Raw genomic sequence first — 21,103 nt, 5'->3', positions numbered from 1 at the left:
AATATAGGGTGAAAGTACAACATACCCATGTCCATGTTATGATGTGACACCACTTGTTCTGTTAAGACTCTTCACTTGCATAAATTTCAAACCACCTTCAACCATGCATTTATGCCAAATGTCTTTCTCGTAGCCAGCACCAGGTTGTTTCCTCCTGTGTTGTTTTAGTGTTTGCTGTCTTATACTGAGCCCCACAGTCAAGGCATTTATTTCTGGCTTCCTTTTGTGTGCTCTCAACAGATGACGATGCACTATTACTGAGCAATAAATCATCCTAAAGGCAAGCTACATGTTTACTTACTAAAACTATAACCACACATTTGTGTGTGGTGCATGAGCTTGCACATAGACATCTAGAGAATTCTGGTATGTTGTTATTATGCAGCTAAAATCTGGAGTACTAAGTAACATTCTTCCATTACAAAAGACTCTGTAAGATTGACATTGCTTTTCCACTAACCATCAATAAGAGTTGTTTCATGAATTACAGACAGACTGATTAGAAATGATGTGCATAAGACTGATTGCTTAGCAATGGTTTTCAATTTGTATTTATTTAAGCATTATTAATTGTATGTCCAGATGTATGTATGTACTATGTATATATGAATGTATGTATGTATGTATGGGTCAGAAGTTTATGTATGGGATGGGCATAGACGTTTCCCTTAGGCAAGGATTTCATATGCAATTGCCTCTCTCTATGGAGTGTCGTTTCTGTCAAAACAAGTACATAGTGACTATTGCTCATGTTCTAGAGTTACATCGTAGCAAGTGCACAGTGACTGTTGTACCTAACCTTGGCCCTAGAGGCTCTTGTAAAGATGTATGTATGTATTAGACATTGCTGGTACAGACATAAAGGATCAGAGACACCATTGATACAATCAGTTACACCACTTAGGTTTCATAGTGTATTGTAAGTATGTTCTTTCTTCTTTCTGTATAGTTGTGTATTTGATGTAATTTTAGTACGTTGTTATTGTAGTCGTACAGACTCCGATATAATACAAAAAATTTATGTTAGTGCATATAGTACCTGTTATTCATGTATGTATGGTAGTGCCTATAGTACAGTACCTATGTCCTGTATGTACATTGGTGGACATAGTACCTATGTTATGTATGTATGTATGATAGTGCGCAGTACCTACTAGTAAAGTTATGTATGTGTCATGTACTGTATGTTAGTGCATATAGTCTGTACTTATCACAGGCATGTCAATAGTTTAGACCGTTTTCACATGATGTGTCTATGCAAGATTGCTGGTACCAGATGGCAGAATTTGGTTCCTAATATCGAATTTCTTAACATCTGCAACATGAATGATATCGAGAAATTCCTTCTATCTAGTTAGTCAGGGCACTTGCTTTGTGTGAATGATGACAGAATACCGAAGGCTGTGTTCTACGGACAACTAGAGGGAGCACGTTCACAGGGATTTCGAAACAAAGATTCAAAGACAGTCTCAAGTCGAACTTGAAATCTTGCCATATAGATCCTCTACAGTGGAAAAATAGCTAATGACAGGTCTCTATGGAGATCAACATGCAGTAGACTGCAATACAACAATTTGAAGACGATTGCTGTGAACCTAAGATAATGAAGACACAATGCTGAAAGGCAGGGAACTACCATTGCAGCACCCAAAACACCTGTGGTCGTGTCTGTGGATCACCTATTGAGCTATTTTGACACAGACAATCCATTAATGAGATTTGTTGAAATCAACAGCTCAGTCCATCATAATACCTATGTTAGTAGTTCCCTTTAACTGTACAGCCGTAAGCTAGAACTAGCTATCAGATTTATGAAGATTCATAAGCCTGAGTCAATTAATTAAACAGTACTATTATTCATAGTAAATTTGATTCTTGTCATCTTCTTCATCATTACTTTTGGTGTTCCACGTACTTTGTAGTTTCAAGGACAGTCTCCTTAATTAAGTAGCAGGTGAGAAACTCAGTGGAACTGTAATGACAAAGAAGTTTCGAGTAGTGTACTAGGATATGCAGCCTTTTGACAGGGGTGCATGCAAGTGCACAGGACAACACAGAAGGACAGACACTACAGCTAGGAACCTGGTAGACATCATATGTACCTTTCTGTGCTCTTGTTCGTGCTGTTTCCATTCTGTATCAGATGAAATTAGAGCTAGTGCATTGAGGCCATTCGCAAAAAAACATAGTCATTGCAAACTCGTGACAAGTCTAGAATAGAGCTCAAGTTCAGCTACAGAATGAAAAACAGACTACATGTAACTAATGTAGACACGCACCAATTTCTGAGTACTGTACTGTATACCTTAGTACCGAACCTGTTGTTACGGAAATGACTTGTTTGCGCATCAACACGCGTAGGCATTGCACGTGCCCTAGAGGGAGCGCATAAATAATGGGCGTGTACTGACAAAAATATCCGCCATGTGCGGAGCCTACTCATCATGTGATGACTCAATAACGAGTACACGAAGTAATGGCACCGTCCGGTCTTCTGACAAAGAAAGGCAGGTCTCCCATTCCTTTGCGAGGAGTGAAAGTACTAGCAAACGTACGTGGTTACGCTGCGCAAGTCGAGAGCAGTTTCGAGTATGAGAACGAGGAGACACACCCAATTGAAGCAATCTTTACTTTTCCATTGGACTCTTCTTCTACCGTAGTTGGTTTTGCGGCTACTCTCGACGACCGAAAGATCAAAGGGAAAGTGAAGGAGAAGCAGGAAGCGAAAGATACGTATGATGACGCAATTGCAAGCGGTCAGTCTGCCTTTCTGATGGAATCCGAGCGTGAAGATATCTTCACTGTGAGTGTGGGCAATTTGCCCGCTCAGAAGAAGGCTGTAGTGACGCTGAAGTTCATTATGGAGCTGCATACCGAACATGATGGCTCTGTCAAATTCAATTTGCCTTCCGTTCTCACTCCAAGGTACAGCAAGGCCGGAGAAGAAAATCCAACGAAAGATGTTACTTATCTTCCTGCTTCTGAGATTCCCTACACTTTCAGTTTCAACGCTCGAATTGAAGCTGACGTGGATAAAGTAGAATCGATCAGCCATAAGCTGAAAGTCACTACAACTGTTGATGATGAAGGGTTCGAAGTGACCGATGTAACTCTGGCTGAAGAACATAAGTTTGACAAAGATCTTGTTCTAACCATAGCGCCTCGCAATCTTCACAGGCCACATGTCATTGTAGAGGCAGGGAGTGATCCTGAGGTCGATCCTCCGTTGCTACAGAACCCAGCCATCTCTTTGAATTACTTTCCAGATTTCAGCTCAGCCGAATCTGTCAGTGAGCTGGTGTTTGTTATTGATAGAAGTGGTAGTATGTCTGGATCATACATCGCTGCTGCAAAAGAAACACTAATGCTATTTCTTAAAAGCATCCCAGATGGTTGCTTTTTCAACATTGTAGGATTTGGTTCTAGGTATGAGTTTCTGTTTCCAGACAGTGTTCCATATGATCAGACTCACCTTGATAAGGCATCACAGCATACCCAAAGCATCTTTGCTAACATGGGAGGCACAGAATTACTACGACCTCTCCAGAAAGTATTTAGCATGCCTTCAAAGAATGGCCTTCCTAAGCAGGTGTTTGTTCTTACTGATGGTGCTGTGTCTAGTACCAGTGCTGTTATTAGAGAAGTGAAGAAGAATGTTCATGTAGCAAGGTACAGTAGTGGATGGCTGCATGTGTGATATGTATAGTACTGTACTCATTTTCTATTATGATGTGACAGGTGTTTTGCTGTCGGCATTGGGTCTGGAGCATCGACTGAATTAGTGAAGGGTATTGCTGTTTCTGGTAATGGATCTAGTGAATTTATTCAGACGGGAGAGAGAATGCAACCAAAGGTGGATAATTTCATTGTTCTATGTTCATTGTGTAGATAATTATAAATTATTTTCTGTAGGTGATGCGAATGCTGAAGAGAGCTTTGGCAGCATCAATTTCAGATGTTTGCATCGCATGGTCTCTTCCTGATGATGCTCATGTCATTCAGACACCAACAAAGATTCCTCCCGTGTTCAGTGGTGATCGTTTGATCATCTATGGACTTGTAGCCAATGTGCCATCATCTGTGGTGCACAACTGCTCTGCAACGATGAAAGGTGTTGTCAGTGGCAATCCGTTTGAGCACATGTTGTCATTTTCACTCGATGCACGAAGCGCTGCACCCAGCATGGTTGTTCACCAGCTTGCCATTAGGTCAGTCATTAGTGATCTCCAAGAAGACAGCACAGATGAAGATACAGAAAAGAAGTTAGGCAGGTTGTCAGTGAAACGTGGTGCAATGGCACCAGAATCAAGAGAGAAATTAGTGGTGCAGCTCAGCACAGCAGCTAGTGTTGTGTGTAAGCAAACAGCATTTATTGCTGTAGATGATGAAAGCGAAGTGCCTGTGCAGGGCAGCATGGAAGTGCATCATATTCCTGTGGCTATTGCAAGTGACTCAGCCCTATCGTGTAACAGTATGAACTTTGCAAGTGCGCCTAGGGCAATGGTTAAGAAGAAGAAAGCTGGAGGTTTCTTTGGAGGTCTATTTGGAAGCAAGGCTAGAACAGCAAGTAGAGGAGGTGCTGTATCACACGATAGGTCTATGTCAATGTTACGAAGTGCACGAAGTGCACCACTGCCTCCAGGACATGCATTTGGTGCATTTGGTGGTGGCGGTGCACTGCCACCACCTGCAGGACTGTGTGCTCCACCACCTCCACCACAACAACAGCAGCAAACAGGATATTTGCTCAGTCGACGTTTAGCAGCTGAATGTGATAGTGATGATGATGAGGAGGAGAATGCAGTTACTGAACGTTGTTTAACTAGTGACAATCAGAGTCATCCTCAGAGCCATCCTCAGACTCAGTCTCAAGGAGGCTTGCTACCATCAATGTTAGTCATTGTATCACAGCAAAAGGCATCAGGAGCTTGGACACTAACTGCTGAGACTGCCCAGCTTATCAATAAATCAATGAAAGACTTGGAGAATGTCTCACCGTTTCCTACTCCAATGTCTGAAATTCAGTCATCTGTGTGGGTAACTGCTGTGATATTAGTCTGGTTGGAGATGAAGTTTGATGCTTATAGAGATGAATGGGAGCTGTTGGGAGAAAAGGCTAGAGGATGGCTAAAAAAGCAAGCATTACCACATGGAATAACATTGCAGTCTCTGCTAACTGATGCCCGTAAATTGTTTTAATTCCTTGAAACATTTTGGAGTGCATTGTGTCAGTTTGACTTTTGACTTATGTGCTAATTGTTTTGCTGTTTTGCTGAGGGATTTATTTCCTTACTGGCTTTGTCGATATATAAACTGAGATTTTGCACACCCTAGCTGAAGGCGTGCATTCTACAAGATTGTTTCTACTATTTTCCGCAATAGTAAAACAGTCTAGGACTTCGCTTATTCAACATCTCATAATTTCATGTGATTGCTGATCATCACCACAGAATTATATGTCATGATCACTAGCAACTTAATAAATTATAAGATTTGTTGGATGCGCAATGCAAGTACATCTATAAATATGTAGGCGCTTTCTTTGTGCCTAATGCTTGTATACTGTTTGTTTAGAATCTGCTGCTGGTATCTCCTAGATATGTCTTCCTCTAGGCAGTCGTCACAATGCATGCATTCCATCATACATGTCTAGGGTTTACGGTATTGTAAGGATGGTCTCTCAAACAGCGATAATAGAAATTGATCGTGCGTTTGTCAGTTGTCTGTCTGTCTGTCTGTCTGTCTGCCGTGATGTCGTGTTGTTAGAGGATTAAACATCCGGGAACGACGAAAGCGGCAGGTATACAGTAGGTACATGTATATCTATCTACTCGATGGCCTGTACATTGCAGTGCCCCGTATAGTCAGTGGATGTTCTAAATCGGCGCGAGTACACTGTACGTACAGTCGATTTGCTCAAAATAAAGGTGTATAATCCGGATGTCAAAAAGGGAGGGCCTGACCAGTACGCCATACAGTCATCATGTGATACGATAACATCAGTGTTTTATTTACACAATACTCGAAGTGATGGCACCGTCCGGTCTTCTGACAAAGAATCTAGACAGGTCTCCCGTTCCTTTGCGAGGAGTGAAAGTAGTAGCAAACGTACGTGGTTACGCTGCGCAAGTCGAGAGCAGTTTCGAGTATGAGAACGAGGAGACACACCCAATTGAAGCAATCTTTACTTTTCCATTGGACTCTTCTTCTACCGTAGTTGATTTCGCGGCTACTCTCGACGACCGAAAGATCAAAGGGAAAGTGAAGGAGAAACAGGAAGCGAAAGATACGTATGATGACGCAATTGCAAGCGGTCAGTCTGCCTTTCTAATGGAGTCCGAACGTGAAGATATCTTCACTGTGAGTGTGGGCAATTTGCCCGCTCAGAAGAAGGCTGTAGTGACGCTGAAGTTCATTATGGAGCTGCATACCGAACATGATGGCTCTGTCAAATTCAATTTGCCTTCCGTTCTCACTCCAAGGTACAGCAAGGCCGGAGAAGAAAATCCAGCGAAAGATGTTACTTATCTTCCTGCTTCTGAGATTCCCTACACTTTCAGTTTCAACGCTCGAATTGAAACTGACGTGGATAAAGTAGAATCGATCAGCCATAAGCTGAAAGTCACTACAACTGTTGATGATGAAGGGTTCGAAGTGACCGATGTAACTCTGGCTGAAGAACATAAGTTTGACAAAGATCTTGTTCTAACCATAGCGCCTCGCAATCTTCACAGGCCACATGTCATTGTAGAGGCAGGGAGTGATCCTGAGGTCGATCCTCCGTTGCTACAGAACCCAGCCATCTCTTTGAATTACTTTCCAGATTTCAGCTCAGCCGAATCTGTCAGTGAGCTGGTGTTTGTTATTGATAGAAGTGGTAGTATGTCTGGATCATACATCGCTGCTGCAAAAGAAACACTAATGCTATTTCTTAAAAGCATCCCAGATGGTTGCTTTTTCAACATTGTAGGATTTGGTTCTAGGTATGAGTTTCTGTTTCCAGACAGTGTTCCATATGATCAGACTCACCTTGATAAGGCATCACAGCATACCCAAAGCATCTTTGCTAACATGGGAGGCACAGAATTACTACGACCTCTCCAGAAAGTATTTAGCATGCCTTCAAAGAATGGCCTTCCTAAGCAGGTGTTTGTTCTTACTGATGGTGCTGTGTCTAATACCAGTGCTGTTATTAGAGAAGTGAAGAAGAATGTTCATGTAGCAAGGTACAGTAGTGGATGGCTGCATGTGTGATATGTATAGTACTGTACTCATTTTCTATTATGATGTGACAGGTGTTTTGCTGTCGGCATTGGGTCTGGAGCATCGACTGAATTAGTGAAGGGTATTGCTGTTTCTGGTAATGGATCTAGTGAATTTATTCAGACGGGAGAGAGAATGCAACCAAAGGTGGATAATTTCATTGTTCTATGTTCATTATGTAGATAATTATAAATTATTTTCTGTAGGTGATGCGAATGCTGAAGAGAGCTTTGGCAGCATCAATTTCAGATGTTTGCATCGCATGGTCTCTTCCTGATGATGCTCATGTCATTCAGACACCAACAAAGATTCCTCCCGTGTTCAGTGGTGATCGTTTGATCATCTATGGACTTGTAGCCAATGTGCCATCATCTGTGGTGCACAACTGCTCTGCAACGATGAAAGGTGTTGTCAGTGGCAATCCGTTTGAGCACATGTTGTCATTTTCACTCGATGCACGAAGCGCTGCACCCAGCATGGTTGTTCACCAGCTTGCCATTAGGTCAGTCATTAGTGATCTCCAAGAAGACAGCACAGATGAAGATACAGAAAAGAAGTTAGGCAGGTTGTCAGTGAAACATGGTGCAATGGCACCAGAATCAAGAGAGAAATTAGTGGTGCAGCTCAGCACAGCAGCTAGTGTTGTGTGTAAGCAAACAGCATTTATTGCTGTAGATGATGAAAGCGAAGTGCCTGTGCAGGGCAGCATGGAAGTGCATCATATTCCTGTGGCATCGTACCTAGGTGCACCTAGGGCAATGGCTAAAAAAAGGAGAGCTGGAGACCTAGGTGTCTTTGGACTTTTATGTAGTGGAAGTCAGGCTAAAAGAAGAGAAGTTAGAGCAGAATCGAGGAGAGTTGATGATTATGAATCAATATCGTCTGTGTTTACTGCTGGTAGTATACCACAACCACTGTGTGCTTCATCATTTGTACCACTACAACCACAACGACATCCACAAGTACAACTACAGCAGCAACAACAGCTAACAAAATGCTTGCTCGACGATCAGAATCAGAGTCATCCTCAGAATCAGGGAGACTTGCTGTCGTCAATGTTAGTCATTGTATCACAGCAAAAGGCATCAGGAGCTTGGACACTAGCTGCTGAGACTGCCCAGCTTATCAATAAATCAATGAAAGACTTGGAGAATGCCTCACCGTTTCCTACTCCAGTGTCTGAAATTCAGTCATCTGTGTGGGTAACTGCTGTGATATTAGTCTGGTTGGAGATGAAGTTTGATGCTTATAGAGATGAATGGGAACTGTTGGGAGAAAAGGCTAAAGGATGGCTAACAAAGCAAGCATTACCACAGGGAATAACATTGCAGTCTCTGCTAACTGATGCCCGTAAATTGTTTTAATTCCTTCAAATATTTGGAGTGCATTCTGTTATGACTTCGATAATATATGTGCTAATTGCGACAAGCTGTCTGCTGTCTGCTGAAAAATTTCTTTTTTACTGGCTTTGTCTTGAAGTAAATATACAAACTACTGAGATTTCGCACACCCTGAAGGTGTGCACTCTGTTACAAGATTGTTTCCACTGTAGACAATTGCAATTGAGTAGCTACTAATAATACTTAGCCAACATCTCATAGTTTCATGTGATTGCTGATCATCACTACAGAATTATCGAGTCTCTATACGAGAATCAACTAACAAATTATATTTACAATAAATTATAAAATTGTTAGCGTTTCATGCACAACGCACGTCTTTACCTAGGCAGACGCTTACTTAGAATGTCAGGGCTTAGCTCAAAGTAAGCGTCTACATATTTATAGACGCAGCAATTTTCTGTCATGTCGAACTTCCAGACTAGAGAGCGCGCGAAATCGAACAAGTCTCGCGTAGCCATACTTTTGCCCGAAAGTACAATGTATGACGTGGCTGTAGGTCTGGTAACGTCATGGACATTCCCGTATCTACTGTACGACCATGAGCACAGTCTCCGATCTTGTAGGTAGCCTGGCCAGTTCAGAATCCGTTACTGGTGTACTCCAAGATTTACAGGCACTGATTGGTAATTTGTCTGAGACTGAGATACGTAGAGAGGCCAGTGAAATTGACGTCGTTCCTCTTTTCGTCCACCTCGACTCTGATATGACATCTCTGATGATAAAAAAAGTCTGGAGATCGTTTGGTACCAAGTCAATACTGACAAAGTTGGGATCCAAACTGTCGGAACTAATCAGCGCAACTACATCAAGGGGCCTAGGGAAAGAACTTCTGTTCTGTTGTCTAGAAGACAGTGTTCAAACAGAGTCTGGGATTGATTGCATAATTACAGCCGGCTTGTTTGATTTTATTTTGGATAGTCTGAGTGATGAGGACTTGTCTTGTGCACAGACTGGTTCCAAACTGCTAACTGCTGCATCGCTATTGGGAGCTGGCCTGAACGCGTTGTTTACTGCTGATCGAGTCCAGAAGATGAACGACATTGCTTCTTGTAGTGACACCGTCAAATACCGAGTGTTTGCTCTCTGTGTGGACATCGCTACGTCATCGGATCAGGGATTTGAGTGTTGTGTTACGACTGGCATATTTGCTGGGTTGCTGCAAGATTTGGACTGTGATGATGTGCTGCTACAACTCAACTGCATCGAATTACTGGGGAAACTGGCCACGAGTCAAAGAGGATTTGCTTACCTGAAAGATGCTGGTGTCCTTAATAAACTTACCAACATGCTTGCACAGTGGCCATTAGATCCTTTCCTTTCATTTGTCACTCAGGGTGTGATACGCTTCTTTGGTAACCTCTGCTTATCTGCTCCGCAGAGTGTGAAGACAATCTGTACTGAACATCCTATTTTTCTGTCAACTGTGCTGGCAAAGCTGCAGAAAAGTGATGGCTCTGTAATAGGCATAGCTATTGACACTATTGGCATGTTGGGCTCTACTGATATGGGTCGCTCTGTACTCCAGGGTACTCCTAACAATGGACAAGACTTTATTCGAAGTATGGGCAGAATTATGGAGTCCTCGGAGTCTCCAATCAGAATCAGGTGTATAGAAGCCCTTTCAAGTCTGTTTAAGAATATAGATGCTAGTGACAGCTCGTCAGAGATTACACATTCATGGTATCTTGTCCTACATGACCATCCAATGCAAATTATCCTTTCAATTGCATCGCAGCCATTCGATGATATTCACGCAGCAGGTCTCAAGCTCCTTACAAGTATTGCATCAAATACATGGGGCCTACAACAAATCCAGGCATGTCCTGGTTTATTAGAATACTGTCTTGATCGCTCAACAGAAAACACAAAAACAGGCAAGGAATTGAAATATAGACTTATTAGCACAATGGTGGACACAGACAACGCACTTGGAGTGCTCGGAATGCCAGTCATGTTGCAACTCAAAATGTATGTGCGAGATGGACCGTTTCATACCACAGCTCAATCAACCATAACAATGGAGAGTTCAAACTAGGATACTATCTCTGTACTCTCTAAGAGGTGACTATTATGTATACTGATGTAGTTGCTTCTTTATTTGTTGTTGTTATTATTGTTGTTGTTGTTGTCCATTAGTGCTGGACTTTCATGTTTACAATAGCTCCTAGTCTCCACACATAGTGTGCAAAGACAGGAAAAGCATGTGAAATATGCAGCAGAGAATCATCCAAGAGTTTCCTCATGTCGTGACATACTACAAAGAAAGAAAGATCCATTAAATTTCTATCCATACAAAATGGTGACAATGAAACCATTAATTAACTTAACTTAATTAAATGGAAATTGCCTCAATGACATGACAGAAAATCAGCCTGGTTGCATGCAAAATATGACAAATAGCAACCAGGACAATATTTGACACAGGTGTATAGCAATTGCCAGTACACCATGTGTACAGTACCCACCTTGTTGGTCACTGGTGATGTCTGATTCTACTATAATTTCTTCCAGAATTCTGAAGACATAGCACATGTTCTCGTACTCGACCACTTTGAAATCTTGTCTTTGGTTCAAAACTGCACTGACGTCTCGAAGGTACTCTGAATGTGACGCGATACAAGATAACAGTTCAGCTAGTATCCTACGAGTGAGCATGGAAGGTTTTGCAAGAGCAAGTAGCATGGCACTTAGCACATCATGAACATCTTCCTGAGATGAACAACAGTTCAACAGTTATGAAAATATGGTAGCAGCCTTTACTAGCTTCAGCCAATAACCATCAAATAATCATAGTGATATACTTAGCCCTAAAATCACTACACTGTTTCGATTAACTAATGAGTAAGATACAGAATCAATATCAAATGACCAAGGTCACTCCTAAAGCACCTTGTAGCTTACAAGGTCACCTGTGCATATCACACGAACTACATGTCATAACATGTTTGGCACAGACAATAAAGATAGTCTGCACGACTGCATGTACAGGTAATGTGTGGAGAGAGAACATTGCTGGTTCATGTTGTCTGACTCTATGGATGCACAACTGTTAAACACAGACAACTAGGTAGAGTACATGCACAATGGCTATTATGCCCTATTCAGTTCCCTAGGATTTAGCAACTAATACTTGTAGCTACATCGTACCTCTGTAGAGAAAGCATCAAACTGAATAATGATGTGAAGAATTTGTCTCGCTAATAACATGGCTACTTTACCGAGTTGTTCTTGAAATCGAGTGACCAATGAACTGTCAAGAGCACCTACAAACACCCGAAGGTAACGCACAGTAACAACATATACATACACATACCAAAATCTAGTTGACGTTGGGCTCGTTACTGTATTCTCTAGTATAGTATCTGGGTTTACAAATCCCATCTATGGCACAGTGTATCAAAACAACTACAAGCAGTAATCTGCTAACTAAAACGCCGAAAGAATCTATGTACACGTGTACATGACATTTTGAGTTTAGTTATGCTCAAACAATGAGGGAGTGTCTCAATAACAAACACACACACACACACACACACACACACACACACACACACACACACACACACACACACACACACACACATATACCACAGACAAATTGGTTGAGAGCAATTGGAACAACTAACAAAAGTGAAAGGGAACCAACAATCCTAGATTAGAGCTCTGATTAGTAAGAAAACTACTTCATTTAACTAAACCAAAGCCCCAGGCTAAAGAGAACTAATATAGATAGCACCTACCAGCAATGACGTCAACAGATGTCCGGAAACACGCAATAGATGGGAATCCGCTGGTGACTGCAGATGGAAGGAATTCTGCAACTGCTGTAAGGATTTATACAAGGAAGGTCAAACAGACTATCTCAATATAGATGGTGACTCAGCATAAGATAGAGTATGCATTGTAGGTATAGGGTCACCGTGCCTTGGGTGGCTCTGATTATTGTATCACTGATGGTTGATGCCAAATCATAAGTAGATAGTGACAGTGTAGACAGTCTGTCAGCACATGAATGTAGATGACACGCTAAAGTATAAATAGGAAACACGTTGGTTATAATGCTGCATGCAGAAAGACCTTTGGTATAGCAATATACAGTTCTTCAGAAACTTGAGGTGTACTGCAATCTCTGACATAGGATCGTCGACCAACTTGCCAGGACATGGAGTTTCAGAATCAACTACAGACATCATAGTAAATAAATTAATTAAATAATTATCTTTCCATGCTATGTTAGCTACTGGAAGCTACAAGTAGTACAGGGGTAACATGGATGATAATTCTGTTGCAACTGTGTTGGTTAATTAATTACTAACTTAAAATTCAACCCTCTGGTTGAACTTTGTCCCCTACATGGCAGTTTGTTATCAAGCATGACTATTGCGAATGCATAAAATCCAATAATCTACAGGCCTGCATAGTGCTGAGAAAGCAAGAATTATCGAAGCAAAAACTCATGAAGCTCTGGGCTAGACCCAGACAATCAGCATCAACTAACATGCTGGTGAGTATCTAGATAACTAATGACACTATAATGCTAAGATTGACACAGTGATGGCACAAGCTGAGTAAGCTTCAAATAATAGCTGCCATATCATGCACACACCCGTGTATTGAGTATGAGTAACTACTTTAGTTACTGTAACAATTTTGAGTTTGCAATATAGGTAATTAAGACTTGATCTGAGGAAACAAACACAATACACTCTACACGTCAGATCTAAAGTAAACGTTCATTTTAGGACAGTGGCAGTGATAGAGGATAAGCTGCAAGACACTACCTAATATGCAGCAACCGTAAAAACTACCTAATAAAATAAACAAAAAGATTAATTTTAGCAGCACTTTGCCAAACCAACACACTCTACTCACTCAATATCCCTGCTTCCTCTCTCAACGTGTTACTGCTTTCATCAAAACTAACTTTAGACAAATCTCTTTCCAACAGCTCTTGCTTCTTTAGCAATAGCTCTATTTCTAGATATTTTGCCTACAATTTATCACAGACGTCCTGTAACAATTAAACAACATTCAATCAAAACTAGACATTTTACCCTCTCTTTCCAAGTGCGTTCTTGACACCTAAACCGAATACGCATTTTTTCTATAAACAGTCTGGTGTCCATGTCACTCGGCTTTGTTCTCAGGACAGCAATAGACTGACAAAACACAAATTCATTATACGCTAAAATAAAAATACCATCTCACTCGAATTACTACACTGTAGCTACAGTAGTAGAAAAACACTCTAATATTACAATAGTGTAGGTCCAAATTTAGCTTACAAACGCGACTTTCATAGACATCACTTCGTGCTCGGTGAATTGTCTTGCTGCCATGAAAACGAAAGCAAACACAATTGGTCGACAAGAGTCGGAAACTAGTGACTGGAAAGTGAACAAACATTGTCTTAGCCAGTGAAATACCCGAATTTCTCGCCAACTTGCCCGTATGTTTGATGGCTAGTGCTCACCTTTCTCGACTTCTCCTTTCCCAACGTGCTTTCATACCGACAGTGTTTGTTCGGTAAGTGTCTAAAAGGTACTTTAGACACAACAACGAGTGAAAAGCGACATGTCTGATTCATGTTCTGTTTGTGTTGCTAGCTTTGTATCAAGCGGCAGCAAATGGAAGGCATTGGTAGGTCTTGAGATTCATGCTCAAATCAAGTCCGACGTCAAACTCTTCTCTCGTGCGCCGACTGAATTTGACAGACCTCCAAACTCTTCCGTTCAATTGTTTGATGCTGCGTTTCCTGGCTCTCTTCCTGTATTAAATTATTTTTGCGTGGAGGCGGCTTTGCGAACTGCTCTCGCTCTCGACTGTCGGATCAACGAGGTGTCCTACTTCGATAGGAAGCATTATTTTTATAGTGACCTCCCTGCTGGATACCAAATTACTCAGCATAGAGTCCCTCTGGCTGTCGGAGGTCACGTGACGTTCTCACATGAAGACACCGCCGAGGTTCAAACAGTTAGAATCAAGCAGTTGCACTTGGAGCAGGACAGTGGTCGTAGTATTGTTGATGAAGAGGGAAGAGTGATATTTGTTGATTTAAATCGATGTGGCATTGGACTGATGGAGATTGTGACCCAACCCGATATGACATCAGGTGATGAAGTGGCCACTGCAGTTCGAGAATTGAGGCAAGTATTGCTGGCTTTAGACACTTGTGATGGGGATATGGCGACGGCATCTCTACGGGTTGACGCAAACATTTCACTTCATGGTCCAGGTTCGACTGGAATTAGAACTGAAATAAAAAATGTGAGCGGAATTTCGAATCTTCGAAAAGCTGTCGATCAAGAGATAGCAAGACACATTAAATTATTAGAAAAAGGGAGAGATGTAGTGAGCGAAACAAGGAGTTTTGATGTGAAACAAGGCATCACAGTGCCAGCAAGGCACAAACACTTCCAGAAGCAGGACTATCGGTTTATGCCAGATCCCGATCTTCCTCCATTGAACTGCTCTGCGTATAAATCACTAGACATACCAACTTTACTATCAACTCTTCCTGCCTTGCCTGGTCACACTAGAAGACGTCTGATGAGACAGTACAGTATTGCTGCTAGAGAAAGCACACACCTAGTCAATCAAGGTGCTGTCCAATACTTTGAAACAGCAGCCCAACATTGCGAGGATGCTAGGAAACTAGCTGTATGGGTAACAAAGAACCTAGCAGGGATTCTTAATACTAAAAGGGTTTCTATTGATGCCAGTCCCATATCTCCACTGCAGCTGAGTTCCATAATTAATCTGCTGGCGAAGGAAAGCATCTCGGTCAGGACAGCACAGAATATCTTTTATTGCATGGTGGATGGTGACCAGCGGCTAGCTACTGAAATAACAGAAGAAAATAGATGGTATCAAATAACCAGCAGGGACGCTCTAATGGAATTATGCCAGACAGTTATAGGTCAGAATGAAGAGCAGTTGAAGCAATATCACAGCGGGAAGAAGGAATTATTTCAATTCTTCTTTGGTCAAGTTCAGAGGCGGTGCGGAGGCTGCGCGCACCCTGGCACGCTGCATTCTGTGCTCAGTGTCAAACTGGATTCAGAGAATGACACAGACACAATTGGCGGCAGTGACTGAATAATAATGAATGTCATATTTGTCATTACGGAGAGGCTAATACATACAGTATACGTATTGCATAGCAACTGTCTACTACAAAGGGAGTTCCTTCACTACTCATGAAGCTATCTATATCTAAATCGTGTTCCTTCCTGTACCGCTACACGTAGACTTTTCATATTTCTACACGTATATATCACAATAGAAACTCTACTCTAGCAATTGTGTGTCACCTGACCAACATAGCTGCCATAGTTCTCGACGTCGGTTTCTTCACGAGGTTCCGTTTGCTTCCCATTGACCCAATCGGTGGATTGCCGTCCTTTCCTCTCGAACTCGCCGCCTCCTGTTTCGCTGCTAGTTTCAACAGTCGCCCTCTGCCCAACGATGCTTTTACTTTCGTCGCAGCATCTCGCAGCGAACGTTTCGAACTCGTCTGGTCTTCGGGTTCTGTCTCTTTCTCTTTCTTCGTATGTTTATATACGTTTCGAACTTCCTTCCACACCGACAACGTAGCGCGTACGACCGCAGACCAGATCCGACTTAGGAAATCTGTTCGTCTCAACTGCAGACGCCCATTCCTGTACTCTCTGGCCGCATCGTAAATTTCCATGCCCATTATGATGACGACCGTCAGTGTGGCGCCTGCAGCAGTCACGTCCATCTTCTTCCGAAGCGTCACTGTGCCACAAAGAGGCTCCAAGCGCACAATGACTTTCGCGTAAGGCGCTAGGCAGTTTATATCCCACAGTACACACCACCTGGTGGAGTAACTTCCTTCCTGTGTCCTATGTAAACGTCGGGACAGGCATGGGTCTTACGTAATTCGTAAAGGAAGCCAGAAGCTCCGTATCCGTTTTCGCTCGAAGTTTGTTGCGGCAGATAATGTATTTGATGCGCATGCGGCACCGTTAGGTCAGCGTCATGTGAGTGTGCACTCATGATCAAGTTTGTATCATTTCGTCTGTGTCTATTTCTGTCGCTACTCGTTCCTTCAATTCTCAGATTGAGTCACTACTTTGATCCTGAACATGACAAGTTCGCAACAGAAGATATTTTCTATCAAGCGGTTGAAGCAGGAGAGCTCTCTGTATCCCAATCTGCAGTCAACCTGACAGAAGTAAGAAGATGATCTAGAGGCTGTACAAATACAGACGACGCTTAGTGGTTTTGTCTAGGTTTCTAGTCGTTTGAAAAACGCGACAATGTCTGTGTATGTTGAGGTGAAGCTAGTCGGATTTTCTTGGAATACTGGAAGTAATCCAATTCTACAGGTGTGTGTAATGATAGCTAAACTACCCGCAAGAATGGAGAAAAGCAAACGAAAGATGATGCATCCACGTTGTTACCCGAGGCCCGGATTTCCGGGCTAAGGATCTAGTAATGATGATCGTTGGAGTATGACTGTGCTTTAGATTTCTCTTGTGCAGCTACATATATACCAAATAATTAAACTGTGCATACTATTAGCTATAATCAGGTTTTAGAATAATTATTGTTCTATGGAGGAAATGTGACTAGTTTCAGAACTCAAATTTCACTACACTGCAACTTAGTATCATCGAGGCTGTTTCTAGTTATTATAAACTTAATTGAATCAATTAACAGAGAGTAGCCTAGGTAGGTATCAAATAGATGATTGAAGGCTAATTTTTATTTTGCCCTTTGGAGGGAACTACATTATACAGTGTATGATCTTGGGTGTGATAGAAGATATAAAAATAATGGTTGGACATCAGATTAATTGTGTTAAGCTATCAGCATACACAAGACACTGCAGGGTCTTACCTCACTGCATGTCAAGACCTCTCAGTTTAATCTCATGCACACACAATCCATGTTTTGCCAACAGACTGAGGCTTATCTAGTGAGGATCTTAATCAAGAAAGCTTGTTGTGGTACTTTATCTTAGGCATGTGTACATAAGACACATGGGTCTGACCAGACTCATCTTTATTGAGTACATGGATGCATACCTCTAAACAAACAAGGGTCATGCAAGTAATATTTAACATTGTGTGTATGACTCTTTTACCTGTATGTGATAGCCATCTCAGTTGACCCATATCTTGGACATTGTTCAAAGAGATCGTGCTATTTATGTTGCTAAGCCTCATCATCACAGACTGACGACCAGAAAGAAAATGGTATTTCATGTTAGCAAAGTATGACAGTTTAAATTTACTAGGCAACATGAATTTCTTCACTGTTGATATGTGAATCCATAATGATTTCAGGCTTTACCAGAGTTTGAAGATCAAATACAAAAAACGCTAAGTGCACACATTTCAGCTGGAAAGACTAGAATTCATTACAGGTTGCTAATTTGTTTATAGAAGTACATCTATGTACATGTATATCATCTAGCATAGAATATCTTTGGCTTTTAGATTTGTTGATGATTTAATATTTGAAGATTTTAATTCATCGCCAACGTCTGCCTTTACTATCTATTTACTTGCTTTTCCAACTATAATGCAAAGCACTGTCAAGGTACACTGCTGTTGACAATCGCAATACTTTGGCAGCATTGCTAGAAATTGTTTGCCACTGTAGCCATCATACTGGTATAGCCTTAACTCTGATTCAGGCTGCGGCACAACAGTGTGGACTGGCAAAGAAAGGTGAAATAGTTGACTGGCTCTTTGTGACATCTCTTGGAAGTTTGGTGTGACTTAGGTACTTATGGATTGATCTTTCAGCTGGACCTGTAGGCATGTTTACTGTAAAGGAAAATAGTAATATAGTTAACCAATGGACTTTACCAAGATTAGAGCATTATGGCAGCTCAACGAATTTCAGGTAGTGATTCAGGCTTTGCTGTGTATGTTGAGATTCTTGACATACATGATTAGACTAAAATTATTGCTTCTGTTTTTTTTATTTCTACGTGTATTAGAGACAATGAGTTTACAACAGCAGTTGCTTCTCTTCTGACGAAAATAGGAGAACAGGTGATTGTTCCCTCTCTTCAGTATGCTCGCCCATTTACAGATGCTCGGCAAATTACACTGCAACTAATAGTCATTTCTGATGAGTATGTACTTAATTATATTGCTACATCTTACTGTTTGAAACAGATGTATTGTTTATAATAGTTTGTCTACATTAGTGGATCGTGCAGTATCTCACAGCATTGATTGGCAGTTATTTAGAGATACTATCGGTAGTCTACGTTACAAGTCAAGCATTTAGGAATGACTTCATAGTATTTTTTGCAGGTAGATTGGCATTGTATGGGCAAAAGCTATTATATAAGGTTACTCCTCTTGTTCTTGAATCATGTCCTCATTGTGTGGCATCATTCTCACATGCACTGGCAACTAAAGTACAAGCGTTATCACAGGTTTACATAGCTGTTAGTGAATATTCATGTTGCATTTATTGATGATTTTTTTGGAACAGAACAGCTCCTCGGTTGTCACCCACCAATATTTAGACTCAATAGGTAATTGTGTGTATGTTTCCATGATGAGTTGTTTTGTTCATGAGTCTAATTATTTGCAGAGTTGCATCATTGGTTGTTGCAATTTCGAAAGTCATTTGGTTTACAGCCTTTGCCAGGATTGAGTATGTCACCGTTCAATAAATTCTTCACGTTGCCTATCTTTTTGTTTGACTTGTCTGGCTATCACTCTTTGTTATTGGATGATGGTAAACAGTGAGTATGCTTGAGACATTCTAGCCTAACATTGGAATGAAACACTTGATGTACAGGGCAGTGTCATTTGAAGACATGGTGATAGCTGTTCGTACTCCATCTAGTAGACAATCTACTGGATTTCATTGTACAGGAAACAAGGTGGATGGTACAGAAACAATTACTCATATCTGCTTATTTAAAGTGTATTTTGTACTATAGCCTGACTTTGATACAAGCGAAGTCACTAGACCAGTTCTTGCATCTCTTTTTGAGTCTCTTTATGGCTTGTTACCAACTGAATATTTTTTAAAGTAAATATTGATTTATTTGTATCCCTACATATTCCATCTTTAATTGTTACCTGTTGAAGAAATGGTTCACATGTAGATTACTTGTGGGCTGCTGGTCTTACTCCATTTGGTTATTTGAGTTCATCAAAGGAAATTTCATTTGCCTTACGGGAAGCAGCCCTTCGAGGTAACGTGTGTAGATACAAGAATCACTATCATACCTCTACCCAACAACATACATTTTTATCTTATACACATGTTTGTGTTTTAACAGCTCCTGTGTTATTAAATGTGGATTGGAGTATGACAATTTTGTCTAAAGCAATAGATCATTATCAGGTATGTTGGTAGCTGCATAGACTACTGCTTGAACACCAGTACACGTACGTTTTCGCACTCATACTTTTATGGCTTGTGTTGGCAAATGGTTATGTGTACTGTAGCTTCATATAATAAGAAAACAGTAAATTCTGTTAATATAGTATTTGTCATATGTATTCCTATACTGTGAAACTTGCCATGACGTTGTGCTATCATCACTTTCTGAAACGTGCTTGTTGTGATAGGAGTTTGGAGTTGAAATTTGTGCTGCTCTATCTAAATTCCAATGTTCTCAATTTGCAATGCGTTGGTAAGTATGGCTAGTGGTTTATTGAGATCAAATTCTGAGACCACATCTGCTGTACGTATGTCATGATGCAGGCATTTACTCCAATATAAGTTGACTCACACGATGTCTCTTCTCTCAGTTGGTAATTACCACATTGCTCTCTACTTCAGTCGATCTTTGAGATTAGAGATAGTTGCATTGAGAATCTTTTTGAAAGAAGCCGAAACCTCCATCTATCCTCGTCTTCGTTGTGAAGGGGTTAGTAACGAGTATATTGAAATGTCAGCAATGAACGGTTGTATGTGCCTATTTGATCTATGTTTTCTAGGTTCCACTGAGCATGTGGTCGCTACCTGGACTGTTGGTCATGTCATGTATGTTTGTGGCATTGGTGCTGGTGATTGCCAGTTTATACGTGGTCATTACCAGGACTGGCATATTGGCCATGGTTGCAACACCACATCTGTACACAAAGCCTAAAGTTGTCTAGGTGTATATCGATATCAGTACGACTTTGGTACGTAGGTACACTTGTGATGGATGCTATCACAGTGTATGTACACTGTACATGGCTTCATTGAATAGTCATATTGATTATTATGATATAGATACTAAGACTTTGATATTAATTAAGTAACAAGACCTACTGTACCAAACGTGAGACTTTGTTAACAGCATCTATACAATTAACAGCATGCAGCCTCAGCGGCACTTGTCCACCCTAAAGCGTCTACAGTACTAGATTAAGTCTAGTTGTTCACAGTAAGTTACGAACATCCTGGCTTTATCTAACGTACGACGCATGCGTAGTGTT

General features: G+C 41.2%; 7 protein-coding genes across 9 annotated transcripts; 5 read left to right on the top strand and 2 right to left on the bottom strand.

Moving 5' to 3' along the window:
- Window positions 1-2,425: 2,425 nt before the first annotated feature.
- On the top strand, window positions 2,426-5,406 carry LOC134191141 (von Willebrand factor A domain-containing protein 5A-like). The gene is made up of 3 exons (XM_062659722.1): window positions 2,426-3,669; window positions 3,739-3,853; window positions 3,913-5,406. Exons 1-3 carry the CDS (start codon window positions 2,477-2,479, stop codon window positions 5,197-5,199), a joined length of 2,595 nt encoding a protein of 864 aa, XP_062515706.1. The 5' UTR covers window positions 2,426-2,476; the 3' UTR covers window positions 5,200-5,406.
- Window positions 5,407-5,870: 464 nt separating this feature from the next.
- LOC134190484 (von Willebrand factor A domain-containing protein 5A-like) lies at window positions 5,871-9,060 on the top strand. Its single transcript, XM_062658932.1, has 3 exons — window positions 5,871-7,226; window positions 7,296-7,410; window positions 7,470-9,060. Exons 1-3 carry the CDS (start codon window positions 6,031-6,033, stop codon window positions 8,625-8,627), a joined length of 2,469 nt encoding a protein of 822 aa, XP_062514916.1. The 5' UTR covers window positions 5,871-6,030; the 3' UTR covers window positions 8,628-9,060.
- A 108-nt stretch (window positions 9,061-9,168) lies between these two features.
- On the top strand, window positions 9,169-10,701 carry LOC134190489 (26S proteasome non-ATPase regulatory subunit 5-like). Its single transcript, XM_062658941.1, has one exon. The coding sequence runs from the start codon at window positions 9,205-9,207 to the stop codon at window positions 10,699-10,701; it is 1,497 nt and encodes a 498-aa protein (XP_062514925.1). The 5' UTR covers window positions 9,169-9,204.
- Window positions 10,702-10,781: 80 nt separating this feature from the next.
- LOC134190490 (meiosis-specific protein MEI4-like) lies at window positions 10,782-14,257 on the bottom strand. Its single transcript, XM_062658942.1, has 10 exons — window positions 14,140-14,257; window positions 13,952-14,053; window positions 13,721-13,825; window positions 13,539-13,656; window positions 12,763-12,846; window positions 12,591-12,692; window positions 12,407-12,490; window positions 11,814-11,929; window positions 11,132-11,375; window positions 10,782-10,920 (listed from the first exon to the last, which is right to left on the bottom strand). Exons 1-10 carry the CDS (start codon window positions 14,251-14,253, stop codon window positions 10,799-10,801), a joined length of 1,191 nt encoding a protein of 396 aa, XP_062514926.1. The 5' UTR covers window positions 14,254-14,257; the 3' UTR covers window positions 10,782-10,798.
- On the top strand, window positions 14,241-15,768 carry LOC134190488 (glutamyl-tRNA(Gln) amidotransferase subunit B, mitochondrial-like). Its single transcript, XM_062658940.1, has one exon. It carries the CDS (start codon window positions 14,241-14,243, stop codon window positions 15,762-15,764), a length of 1,524 nt encoding a protein of 507 aa, XP_062514924.1. The 3' UTR covers window positions 15,765-15,768.
- On the bottom strand, window positions 15,758-16,563 carry LOC134190491 (uncharacterized). The gene has a single exon (XM_062658944.1). The coding sequence runs from the start codon at window positions 16,408-16,410 to the stop codon at window positions 15,976-15,978; it is 435 nt and encodes a 144-aa protein (XP_062514928.1). The 5' UTR covers window positions 16,411-16,563; the 3' UTR covers window positions 15,758-15,975.
- A 15-nt stretch (window positions 16,564-16,578) lies between these two features.
- On the top strand, window positions 16,579-20,980 carry LOC134190485 (uncharacterized). Of its 3 annotated transcripts, none has more exons than XM_062658933.1 (19): window positions 16,579-16,866; window positions 16,925-17,020; window positions 17,795-17,911; window positions 17,984-18,063; window positions 18,137-18,239; window positions 18,303-18,370; window positions 18,426-18,548; window positions 18,646-18,783; window positions 18,845-18,912; window positions 18,968-19,092; window positions 19,152-19,194; window positions 19,254-19,407; window positions 19,464-19,548; window positions 19,609-19,700; window positions 19,760-19,866; window positions 19,954-20,018; window positions 20,246-20,310; window positions 20,382-20,547; window positions 20,618-20,980. In XM_062658933.1, the coding sequence occupies exons 1-19, from the start codon at window positions 16,687-16,689 to the stop codon at window positions 20,777-20,779; spliced, it is 2,037 nt and encodes a 678-aa protein (XP_062514917.1). In that variant the 5' UTR covers window positions 16,579-16,686; the 3' UTR covers window positions 20,780-20,980. The 3 variants fall into 3 exon arrangements, with proteins under 3 accessions (XP_062514917.1, XP_062514918.1, XP_062514919.1); XM_062658934.1 differs by having other exon boundaries at window positions 16,777-16,866; window positions 16,925-16,969; window positions 17,021-17,911; XM_062658935.1 differs by lacking the exon at window positions 16,579-16,866 and having other exon boundaries at window positions 16,925-16,969; window positions 17,037-17,911.
- The last annotated feature ends 123 nt before the right edge of the window (window positions 20,981-21,103 follow it).

The sequence above is a fragment of the Corticium candelabrum genome, chromosome 15 (genome assembly GCF_963422355.1).
Source record: "Corticium candelabrum chromosome 15, ooCorCand1.1, whole genome shotgun sequence".
In the NCBI taxonomy this organism is placed as follows: domain Eukaryota; kingdom Metazoa; phylum Porifera; class Homoscleromorpha; order Homosclerophorida; family Plakinidae; genus Corticium; species Corticium candelabrum.
This window is presented reverse-complemented; position numbering and strand designations above follow the sequence as displayed.